The sequence below is a fragment of the Malaclemys terrapin genome, chromosome 1 (assembly GCF_027887155.1).
Source record: "Malaclemys terrapin pileata isolate rMalTer1 chromosome 1, rMalTer1.hap1, whole genome shotgun sequence".
Taxonomy (NCBI): domain Eukaryota; kingdom Metazoa; phylum Chordata; order Testudines; family Emydidae; genus Malaclemys; species Malaclemys terrapin.
The window spans coordinates 30,167,170-30,179,673 of NC_071505.1; the positions used below are offsets into that span (position 1 = coordinate 30,167,170).

A 12,504-nucleotide genomic window follows, 5' to 3' on the forward strand; every position below is an offset into this window, starting at 1 on the left:
ATGATCACTTCACCCCTCCCCCCCACCGCGTGGTTAACAGCGGGGAACATTTCTGGTCAGAAGAGCAGGAACAGGCGCCTCTGAATGTCCCCCTTAATAAAATCACCCCATTTCAACCAGGAGAGCTTTCTGGAGATGTCCCTGGAGGATTTCCGCTCCATCCCCATACACGTTAACAGACTTGCTTGCTTTTTTTTTGTAATGTTTACAAATATTTACAAAGTTACACTCACCAGAGGTCTCCTGTGTGCCCTGAGGGTCTTGGGTGAGTTCGGGGGTTACTGGTTCCAGGTCCAGGGTCACAAACATATCCTGGCTGTTGGGGAAACCGGTTTCTCCGCTTCCTTGCTGCTGTGAGCTACCTACAGTACCTCCATCGTCATCTTCCTCGTTCCCCGAACTGTCTTCCCTGTGTGTTTCTCCAGTGAGAGAGTCATAGCACACGGTTGGGGTAGTGGTGGCTGCACCCCCTAGGATCGCATGCAGCTCCGCGTAGAAGCGGCAAGTTTGCGGCTCTGCCCCGGACCTTCCGTTTGCTTCTCTGGCTTTGTGGTAGGCTTGCCGTAGCTCCTTAATTTTCACGCGGCACTGCTGTGTGTCCCTGTTATGGCCTCGGTCCTTCATGGCCTTGGAGATCTTTTCTAATACTTTTCCATTTCTTTTACTGCTACGGAGTTCAGCTATCACTGCTTCATCTCCCCATATGGCGAGCAGATCTCGTACCTCCCGTTCGGTCCATGCTGGAGCTCTTTTGCGATCCTGGGAGGACTCCATGACGGTTACCTGTGCTGATGAGCTCTGCGTGGTCACCTGTGCTCTCCACGCTGGGCAAACAGGAAATGAAATTCAAACCTTCGCGGGTCCTTTCCTGTCTACCTGGTCAGTGCATCTGAGTTGAGAGCGCTGTCCAGAGCGGTCACAATGAAGCACTGTGGGATAGCTCCCGGAGGCCAATAACATCGAATTCCGTCCACACTACCCCAATTCCGACCCGCAAAGGCCGGTTTTATCGCTAATCCCCTCATCGGAGGTGGTGTAAAGAAACCGGTTTAAAGGGCCCTTTAAGTCGAAAGAAAGGGCCTCGTTGTGTGGACGTGTCCAGGCTTAATTCGGTTTAACGCTGCTAAAGTCGACCCAAACCCGTAGTGTAGACCAGGCCTTAGAGTGTCCAGAACTTCTGGATGAGTGAGTGTACTGAACTCTGGGAATGCAGGTGGGCTGTTAGTTGGTGGCCATAGATGGAGCGCCTGCATGCTGTGGTTGTAACTTTGGGCTAGTTATTTAGACCCCACTTTTGGGTCATGTTATAACTAGAGTCAAATTAACTAATATGATTGTAAATACAAATATAAACCTCTAAGGTGAATCATGACAAGGAACAAACCTTTATGTCCTGAAATAAACATTTGTGGACACGGTCTACAATTACATTTATAATCAGGTTAATTAACTCAAATTAATTGACCGTTAGCTCAAGTTACAACTAGACTAAAAATTGTAATGTACAACAAAGCCTTAGGCCCAAATTTTGAATTGTGGCCTCTAATTTTGGAGCCAGTATCTTGTATATGATTTTCAGATGTGCTGAGCACCCACAATTCTAGTTGAAGTCAGTGTTAGCTGCCAGCACTCCACATTTCTGAAAATCAGGACCTCTATAGATGTCTGAAGCTGAAAACTCAAAAATTAAGATACCCAAAATTAGGGCTGTGGATTAATCGCAGTTAACTCACGCGATTAACTCAAAAAAATTAATTGCGATTAAAAAAATTAATCTTGCTTAATCAGAGTTTTAATTGCACTGTTAAACAATAGAATACCAATTGACATTTATTAAATATTTTGAATATTTTATGACATTTTCATATATACTGTATTCTGTGTTGTAATTGAAATCAAAGTGTATATTATTTTTATTACAAATATTTGCACTGTAAAAATGATAAAAGAAATATTATTTTTCAGTTCACCTCATACAAGTAGAGTAGTGCAATCTCTGTCGTGGAAGTGCAATTTACAAATGTAGATTGTTACATGACTACACTCAAAAAAAAAAAAAAAAAAAAAAAAAATGTAAAACTTCAGAGCCTACAAGTCCACTCAGTCCTACTTCTTGTTCAGCCAATCGCTAAGACAAACAAGTTTGTTTACATTTACAGGAGATAATGCTGCCCTCTTTTTATTTAAATGTCACCAGAAAGCGAGAACAGGCATCTGCATGGCACTTTTGTAACTGACATTGCAAGGTATTTAGGTGCCAGTATGCTAAATATTCGTATGCCCCTTCATGCTTCGGCCACCATTCCAGAGGACATGCTTCCATGCTGATGATGCTTGTTAAAAAAGTGTTAATTAAATTTGTGACTGAACTCCTTGGGGGAGAATTGTATGTCTACTGCTCTGTTTAACCCGCATTCTGCCATATATTTAATGTTATAAGCAGTCTTGGATGATGACTCAGAACATGTTGTTTGTTTTAAGACCACTTTCACTGCAGATTTCATAAAAAGCAAAGTAGATACCAATGTGAGATTGCCAAAGATAGCTATGGCACTCGATTCAAGGCTTAAGAATCTGAAGTGCCTTGCAAAATCTGAGAGGGACGGGATATGGAGCATGCTTTCAGAAGTCTTAAAAGAGCAACACTCCGATGCGGAAACTACAGAACCCGAGCAACCAAAAAAGAAAATCATTCTTCTGCTGGTGACATCTGACTCAGATAATGAAAATGAATGTGCGTCGGTCCGCACTGCTTTGGATTGTTATCGAGCAGAACCCGTCATCAGAATGGACATATGTCCCCTAGAATGGTGGTTGAAGCATGAAGGGACATCTGAATCTTTAGCGCATCTAGCACGTAAATATGTTGTGATGCCGGCGACAACAGTGCCATGCAGACGCCTGTTCTAACTTTCAGGTGACATTGTAAACAAGAAGAGGGCAGCATTATCTCCTGTAAATGTAACCAAAATTGTTTGTCTGAGCGATTGGTTGAACAAGAAGTAGGACTGAGTGGACTTGCAGGCTCTAAACTTTTACATTGTTTTATTTTTGAATGCAGGTTTGTTTGTTTTTTACATAATTCTACATTTGTAAATTCAACTTCCATGATAAAGAGATTACACCACAGTGCTTGTATAAGGTGATTTGAGAAATACTATTTCTTTTGTTTTTTACAGTGCAAATTCTTGTAATCAAAAATAAATATAAAACGAGCACTGTACACTTTGTATTGTGTTTTGTGATTGAAATTAATATATTTGAAAATGTAGAAAGCATCCATAAATATTTAAATAAATAGTATTCTATTATTGTTTAACAGTGCAATTAATAGCTATTAAGCTTTTTAATCTCTTGACAGTCCTACCCAAAATTAAAGGCTACTTTTAAAAATGTGAATACCTTGTGCTCCGCTAGCACATATGGGAAATAATTTTGATATTTTAAAAGACATGTACATGTACAGTGAAACATAAAACATGTACAGTGGATGCCGGTTATTAACAATCATGATATTGACAAATTCTGGTTACTAATATGCCACTGATTGAATTTTTTTTTTTTCAATGCAGCCCTATGGGGCCCTAATACCACCGCTTGTAAAAAGCCCCTGACACAGGGAGGTTTGTGAGCTGAAGCCAGGGAAGGAAGCAGCCTGCAGCCAATGCTCAGCATGTCCCATCACTTTGTTCCCTGGCTGCAGCACTGGAAATTTGCTGCAGGGTTGCAATCAGGGAAGGAAGGGTTGGAACATGCGGTGCTTGGGTCCCTGGTGCCAGGGCAGAGTGCACCCCAGAAAGTATAGGGAGAGGTACCATGCAGCCCTTCAGGCCCCCAGAATCCCTGCTTCCTATGTAAAGCCCCAGCTCTGGGCTGCAGTCTCCCACCCCATTGCTACTCTGCCTGCAGACTCCCTTCCCATCCTGCAGCACCAGGACTCTGACAAGACAGGGGGGCTGCAGCCCAGCTGCCAAGGCTTTCCACAGGGAGCAGGAGTACTAAGGACCCACAAGGCTGCACAGTACCTCTCCCAGGGCTTGATACACCTCAGCGATTCCTTCCCTGGCTGCACCCACACAGGCAGTTTTGTGCTGCCAAAGAAGGAAGTGCTATGATGCACCAAGCACCAGCCACGGGCAGGTTTCCAGGGATGCAAATATTAGGGTTACCATATTTTGAGTGTCCAAAAAGAGGACACTCCACGGGGCCCCGCCCCAACTCCACCCCTTCCCCAAAGTCCCCGCCCCAACTCCGCCCCCTCCCCTGGTTCCCGCGAACATTTGATTCGTGGGAAGCCTGAAGCAGATAAGGGGCGGGGGTGGGGGGAGGAGGCGCGGACCAGTCTGGCCCCCCCGGCGTCTCCAGCCTGGGTCGGCTAGGGCCCTGGGATGCCAGCCCCGGGCCAGCCCCCGGCCGAGCACCCCCGACCCGGCCCAGCACCGCCGGCCCCCGGCCCGCCCAGCACCGCCAGCCCTGCATGTCCCGATTTTCCTGGACATGTCCGGCTTTTTGGGATTTCCCCCCGGACGGGGATTTGAGGCCCAAAAAGCCGGACATGTCCGGGAAAATCCGGACGTATGGTAATCCTACAAATAGGGAAAGCATGTCTTAGTGCTTCCTTCTTTGACTGCAGCCCCACAAACCTCACTTATTGGTAACTGTTGGATAATGGCATCTAAAATATGAGCATCGCAGACTTGGGTAATTCATAATTTGTGTTGAACTCTTTTTTTCAAGAAAAATTTGAAAATGCTTGTCTGCTCTGAGATTTTTGGAGGGGAAGGTTTGAGCTTTCAAATCAAGCTATCCCATAAATTAAAGGTTCAGTCATGAGTAGCAAGAGGGAGTGAATTGGTGTGCTTCCCTGTGCATTAACAGAGCTATGCCAGCAAAAGCATTTGGGAAAAGAGCCAAGACTTCTCCCATTTTCACCACTTGCATCAGGGGCGGGAGGGGTTATCACTGCTTACATGACCATGAATCACAACCACCCTAGCATTACAAAAGCAGTGCAAGACTATGGCAGATGAATTTAAGAAAATTCAGGAGTTGTCTTTCCTGAGCAAAAAGAAAACCTTTATGTAGTGTCTTCAACTTATAAATACATATTATTACCTTAGGCCCCTGTAACTTGACTCTTGGTCATTGTCATTAGATTTCGTAATGTACTGGGTCAAACACAACCTTGGCATTGGTTGCACTTTTATAAAACAGTGATCTCTACTCCTTGCTTCTGAACAAAAATCTTGAATGGACTTAGGTTACAGATCCCCTTCATTACTTCTCCTCAGAGATAAAAGGTTACTTTACCTCTCACAGAATAGCTCTCTGTAAATAATCCCAAAACAGTCTTAAGATCACAAGAAGTTTAAATAAACTAGGTTTATTAGGAAAAGTAAGAGATGCTCATCAAGAATAATATATATGGTATGAAAGCATATCTTTGTATAAGTAAAACTAATCTTGACTGGTATATACTTAGAGGTGGTAAGAGAAATCGGACAATCAAATGCTTACATCTTTAGCTTAGTATGTCAGTCACTCATGGTCTGTCAAAGCTTGAGCATCACTGACAAGCTGCAGGTTCTACCTGTCGGTTTGAATCCCACCCTTGTATTGAGTTCCAGTAACCTTTTCTGTTTTGTCAGTGAGATTCCTTTTCATATATCCATTTGTCTTTGAAGTAAAGGTGTTTGCTGCATTATCATATTGATTATAGAGTTCTTAGGTTTTATTCACTTTAGGTGCTGTAATGTCTAGGCCCAATCATTTATCTGCTCATAAGCAAAATTTGTGCCTTTTTAATAAACATTTTGCTTTTCCTATCTGAATACTCAGTTGTATGTTCCAATTTTATTCAAATCTCCTTCTTCATGTTTGTGAAATAGTGAGCTTTTCAGACTTATGTGAGAATATTTGCAATGAACATCTTCCGGTCAAGAGTCAATTCTGTGACCACTCTGTCATTTGATAGTCTAGTCTACCAAGTTGCAGATCTTGGATTTTCCCTGGAAAAAGGACACTTTCCCGGCTTCAGTGCTGAGTTGCATTCCCAAGTGAATCCATTGTAAGATACATCTGATCTTTTTGTTTTAACAGGTAACCCTGCACAGCCCACCTCGCTCCACTATATGAACCCGTACCAACTGAATGCTTATGGCATGGCACTGAAAGCAGTAGGTGAAATCATTCAAGATTATGATAGTGACAAAATGTTTCCTGCTCTAGGTTTTGGGGCTAAGCTGCCCCCAGATGGAAGAGTATCACATGAATTTGCTTTGGTAAGAAAATACATAGGAATTCAATTTTTAATAACTTTTCTTGTATGTTTAACAAAGTTGTTTTGTGGTTGTATGTATGCTTGAATTCCTTGCAATACAGAAAATCTTTGAGAGTACAATAGTGAATTCTGGCCTCTTTTTCTGATGTATTTTTTGGTATTTTGATCACAACAGGCAATAAAACAGAAAAAAATACTCTACCAGTTGGGTCATCCAGCTTTCAAAAGCAAACAACTTTCATGTTCAAGGGAGCAGTTTCAGTAGTCTTCATCAGGATTAAGTTATAGACAGAAAGCCCAAATAGTCAGGAAGGTCCTTTAAACGCCAAAAGAGGAGGGAGAGATAATCTTCCTAGCCCTCAGCTGCAGTAGCTTGACAAACAATTACTGCTGCTTCTAGGCATCCAGTCTGAGGACATGATAGACTTGTTGGCTCCAGAAGAATCCCACACCAAAGTCCTCTTTTTCCATCTGTCCCACTTTTTGGGGACTAATTGTGTCCCAATTTGTACATGTATAAAAGGCAAAATCTTCTAACTGAAGGATCCTACAGATAATCAAATAGGGTGTAAAAGTGAAGGCGGGAGAAGGGGGCAAATTTATGAATTTGCCTGGGTGCCAGTTAGATTTCACCTTTAAAATCTAACAAACTAGATTGGCCAATTTAGTAAATATTTTAGCTGATACTTGAGTGAAATTTAATATTGAGTCCAGAGAGCATTAGCTAACTAATCAACACTAGGTTCTTCTAAGGTCATCTCCTACTTTAGACCAGGGATGGGCAAACTTTTTGGCCCGAGGGCCACATCTGGGTGGGGAAATTGCATGCAGGGCCATGAATGTAGGGCTGGGGCAGGGGATTGGCGTGCAGAAGGGACTGTGGGGTGTAGGAGGGAGTGCAATGTGCAGGAAGGGGCTCAGGGCAAGGGGTTGGGGCACAGGAGAGGTGCAGGGTATACAAGGGAACTCAGGGTAGGGGCTTGGGGTGCAGGAGGGGGCTCAGGAGAGGGGGGTTAGGGTGCAGGAAGGGGCAGGGTGCGACGGGGCTTGGCAGGGGATTGAGGTGCAGGAGGAGTGCGGCAGGAGGCTCAGGGCAGGGGGTTGGGATGCAGGAGGGGTGCAGCAGGGGTTGGGGTGCGGGCTCTGGCCCAGCACCGCTTACCTGGAGCGGCTCTGGGGTGGCAGCGGTGCACAGTGGGGCTAAGACAGGCTTCCTACCTGCCCTGGCCCCGTGCTGCTCCCCTCCTGGCACCATGTCCCTGCAGCCCCTGGGGAGAGGGGGGCAGAGGGCTGTGTGCACTGCCCTCGCCTGCGGGTACCTCCCCCGAAGTTCCCATTGGTTGCGTTTCCCTGTTCCTGGCCAATGGGAGCTGCAGGGAGTGGTGCCTGCAGGCGAGGGCAGCACACAGAACCATCTGCTCCCCTCTGCCCCCGGGGCTGCAGGGACAGATCAGATCCGGCCCACGAGTGGTAGTTTGCCCACCCCTGCTTTAGACAGTACTTTTCAAATCAGGACACTTAGGGATATCAACACTTGGAGCTGGGAGTATGATTCCCATGTCACATAGACATACTCACACTAGTTTTCATTGAGCCAACATGTTAAGAATATTAGTGTAGCATGGACAGTGGTGATTGGTAGCATGGGCTAGCTGTGCTGAGTGCAAACCTGCCTGAATTCTGGGTATGTACTCAGCAAGGCTAGCCCATGCCACTGCTTGCCACTCCCTGTGCTACCCCAGCTACACTATTATTTTTAGCATGCTAGCTCAAGGAGTGCTAGTGCGAGTATGTCTGTGCAAGCTGAGACTCCCATCCCCAGCTCTAAGTGTAGACATAACCTTAGTTATTCTTAATCAATCAAAAGTTTTGTTAATTTGCCAAGAACCACCAAGGCTTATAGTCAACAGTTTAAAGAGATTTATAGATTCTTTGGGTACCAGATGTTCCAGGCATTTACGGAGCACAACATACAGTCTTGAAAGCTATTGATGTAGACCAGTGTTGGGTTCAAGCAGTTATTTCATAGAGCATAAAATCACTAAAATGTCTTATTAAATTTACTTATAATCATCATTAATTCTTCTTCGAGTGCTTGCTCATATCGATTCCAATCAGGTGTGCGCGCGTTGCGTGCACGATCGTCGGAGAATTTTCTACCCTAGCAACACCCGGTGGGTCGGCTGTGGCGCCCCTTAGAGTGGCGCCTTCATGGCGCTGGATATATACCCCAGCTGACCCGGCGCCCCCTCAGTTCCTTCTTACCGCCCCTGACGGTCGTTGGAACTGTGGAGCGCGGCATAGCTGTTCTCCACTCTCCCTAGCTTATCCTGTTTTTTGTAGATAGTTGTAGTTGTTGTATAGTGTTAGATAGTTGTTCATTTTACTTTTTAATAGTTGTAGATAGTTAGACGGGATTAAAGGGGGTTGTTCTCCCCCCTTTTTTCCCCCGGCGCATAGCCGGGCTCATGCCCAAGGCTCCCGGCTTTAAGCAGTGCGCGTCCTGCGCTAAGCCTATGCCCACGAGTGATCCGCACGACTCGTGTCTGAAGTGCCTGGGAGAGTCCCATCAAACAGATAAGTGTAAGATCTGTAAGGCCTTCAGACCGAGAACCAAAAAGGAGCGGGACTTTCGGCTTCGGCAACTCCTCATGGAGGCGGCACTTAGCCCGGACACTCCATCGGCGCGTCAGGCCCCGGCACCAAGCGCCTCGGTGCGCAGCGCCCCTGCGGCACCGATTGCTTCTGCACCGCGGGTAGAGTCGGACAAGCCTCCGCAGCACCGGCCCCCTTCGGCACCGCACCCGCCACAAGTGCCTTGGCGCCGATCCTTGTCCCCGGGACATAAGAAATCCCGCAAGGCGCAGGAGACTGCTGTCCTGAAGACGCCGGCTCCCCCGGTGCCGGGGGTAGAGCTGCGTCTGCCTTTAGACCACCAAAAGCAGGTGCCTGCTACGCCGTCGACTCCGGCTCCGAGGCCATTGAGTCCAGTGCGGACTGGATCACCACCTCCATCAGTGGTGGAGCCTTGTCTCCCATCGACCCCAGAGACCTTCGCGACGGCGAGAGACCTTATTGCTCTCACGGATCCGGCACCGCTCCAACCACCGGCACCGTTGGCTCCTCGTCCGGTGCAATCCAAGGGCAAGCCTGCCCTGGTGCGCCCACAATCTCAGGGAGCGGACCCACGGCACCGCTCCAGGTCGCGAAGCAGGTCCCGACGCCGCTTGCAGTCCCGGCGCCGACTATCACCTCGGCACCGGTCGTACTCGCGGCCAAGATCCTCGTCGCGGCACCATTCTACGTCCCGGCACCGTTACGATCATCGGTACCGATCCAACTCCAGACGTAGTTCCCGGCACCGGTACGAGCAACGCTCGGCTTCGAGGGGCTGCTTCCGGCACCGTGCCTACTCGCGGTCGCCTTCATCCAGGTCCAGATCAGAATCTCGGCACCGACGTGGTCATCGGCACCGATCCCGATCTCGGTACCGCTCACCGGCACCGCACAGGGACCGGTCATCTCTGGAGCGGCACCGAGCAGCACCATACCATCCGGAGCTAATTTCGGCGCGATCGGCACCGCCCTGGCCCTCGAGATCGGTGTCCCGTTCCTCCGATGGGGCCTCGAGATCGGCATACCCCCCTCAGGGGCAGGTCGCTGAGGTGGACATGGGCCACTGGCAGGAGATAGCGAAGGATCCCGCTCAGGGACCTACACACTGGTCGTTCTGGACCCCGTGGGCGTATCACCAAGCGCAGGGGGCTCCACCATCAGCCTCTCGCTCGATACGCTCTGAGCATAGGGCTCCAGAAGCCACCATCTCCCGCCCTCCCCCAGGGGGCATGGAGGCTCCCGTGCCCACACCACCTGACGACCTGGACCCAGGGACAGGCGACGCTCCGCTCCAGGGCTCATTGGAACAGGACCCGCCCTTAGATCCCTTGCCACCTGAGGCATCCTCCTCATCTTCCCCAGATGAGGCGGTGGCGGGCACAACGGCCACAGGTCCGCCCCTGATAGATCTTCGGGCACACCAGGACCTATTACGTAGGGTGGCACGTAATATGGACCTACAGGCAGAGGAGATAGTGGAGGTGCAGGACCCCATTGTGAACATCCTCTCTGCGGATGCCCCATCCAGAGTAGCATTGCCCCTGATTCGTACGATCCAGGCTAATGCCACTGCGATATGGCAAACTCCTGCCTCTATTCCACCCACAGCCAGAGGGGTGGAAAGAAAGTACTTCGTCCCCTCAAAGGACTATGAGTGCTTATACACTCATCCCCAGCCGTGTTCACTGGTGGTGTCATCGGTGAATGCAAGGGAGCGCCACGGTCAACAGGCTGCAGCGCCCAAATCGAAGGATGCTAATCGCTTCGATTTGTTTGGGCGTAAGGTATATTCAGCAACTTAGAGCGGCTAACCAGCAGGCGCTCTTGAGCCGCTATAACTTTAATTCCTCGAACTCTATGGGGAAGTTCAAGGAGTTGGTCCCCCAAGACTCCAGGGAAGAGTTCGGGGCCTTAGTGGAGGAGGGTAAGAAGGTGGCACGGACCTCCTTACAGGCCTCCTTGGATATAGCGGACTCGGCTGCGAGGACGCTGGCTTCAGGTATCGCCATGCGGAGAGTCTCCTGGCTCCAGGTCTCAGGCTTGCCTCCGGAACTGCAGCAAACCCTGCAGGATTTACCCTTTGAAGGACACGGGTTGTTCTCGGACAAGACGGACTCTCGACTGCAGAGCCTCAAGGACTCTAGAACAATCATGCACTCCCTAGGGATGCATGTTCCGGGACCCCAGCGCAGGCCATTTCGGCCCCAGCCTCAGAGGTTCTACCCCCCCCCCCGCCTCGTCCGAGACAGGACTCTGCCAGAAGGCGGGGACGAGGTGGTAGGAGAAGGTTGACCAGCCCTCAACCCGGTCAGAACCAGGGGCCACCTAGGCCACCTTCAGGCCCTAGGCAGAACTTTTGAAGGTGCGGTCGAGGACGGCGCCCCAGTCATCACCCAGGATCTAGCCCCCTCCTTTCGGGATCGCCTCTCCCATTTCCACCGTGCTTGGTCCCTTATAACCTCGGACCGTTGGGTCCTTCGCACGGTGGAGAGGGGATACGCTCTCCAGTTTTCTTCGTTCCCTCCCTCCCACCCCCCCCCCCCCCCGTCCCTCTTTAAGGACCCTTCTCACGAGCAACTTCTTACACAGGAGGTTTCTACGCTCCTGTCTATGGGGGCCATAGAGGAGGTTCCACTAGAGTTAAGGGTCAGGGGATTTTATTCCCGCTACTTCCTGATCCCCAAGTCCAAAGGGGGTCTGCGACCCATCTTAGACTTACGCGGACTCAACAAATCCATAGTAAAGTTGAAGTTCCGCATGGTCTCATTGGGGACCATTATCCCTTCCCTGGATCCTGGAGACTGGTTCGCCGCCCTCGACATGAAAGACGCATACTTTCATATAGCAATCTACCCGCCTCACAGGCACTTCCTGCGATTCGTGGTAAGCAAGGTGCACTATCAATTTGCAGTCCTTCCCTTCGGCCTATCCTCGGCCCCAAGAGTGTTCACAAAATGTATGGCTGTCGTGGCAGCATACCTTCGTCGGCAAGGGATACAGGTGTTCCCGTATTTAGACGACTGGCTGGTACGTGGTCGCACCAGGGAGCAAGTTCGAGCTCACGTCCACATAATAGTACACACATTCCACGAGTTGGGCATTCTACTCAAAGAGAAATCCACTCTAGAGCCTACCCAGAGGATAGAATTTATTGGGGCAGTCCTAGACTCCAGACGTGCTCAAGCTATTCTACCAGACAATCGCTTTCATACCATCACAAGCCTCATTCGAGGGCTCAGGACCTTCCCGATTACCACAATGAGGACGTGCCTCGCCCTGTTGGGTCACATGGCCTCTTGCACGTACGTAACCAGGCATGCCAGACTTCGGCTTCGCCCACTCCAGGCCTGGGTATCATCGGTATACCGCCCGTATCGGGACAGCCTGAACATGGTGATCACGGTTCCGAACTCGGTCTTGACCCCCCTCACCTGGTGGTTGGATCACAGTGTGGTTTGCGAGGGAGTGCCATTTCACGCCCCGCAACCCTCTCTGCACCTGGTCACAGACGCTTCATCTCTGGGTTGGGGTGCCCATCTCGGTGAACACCATACCCAGGGCCTGTGGACCGCACCACAACTAGCCCTGCACATCAATGTTCGAGAGCT

General features: G+C 49.3%; 1 protein-coding gene across 3 annotated transcripts in view; it reads left to right on the plus strand.

Moving 5' to 3' along the window:
• Positions 1-12,504, plus strand: part of CPNE8 (copine 8) — a 271,698-nt gene that overhangs the window by 196,954 nt on the left and 62,240 nt on the right. The window contains exon 15 of one of the 3 annotated variants that reach the window (XM_054019129.1): positions 6,229-6,281. In XM_054019129.1, coding sequence (XP_053875104.1) covers positions 6,229-6,281 — 53 coding nt within the window. Of the gene's footprint in view, positions 1-6,099; positions 6,282-12,504 lie in introns of all 3 variants that reach the window. The other 2 variants (XM_054019120.1, XM_054019112.1) reach the window with 2 other exon arrangements.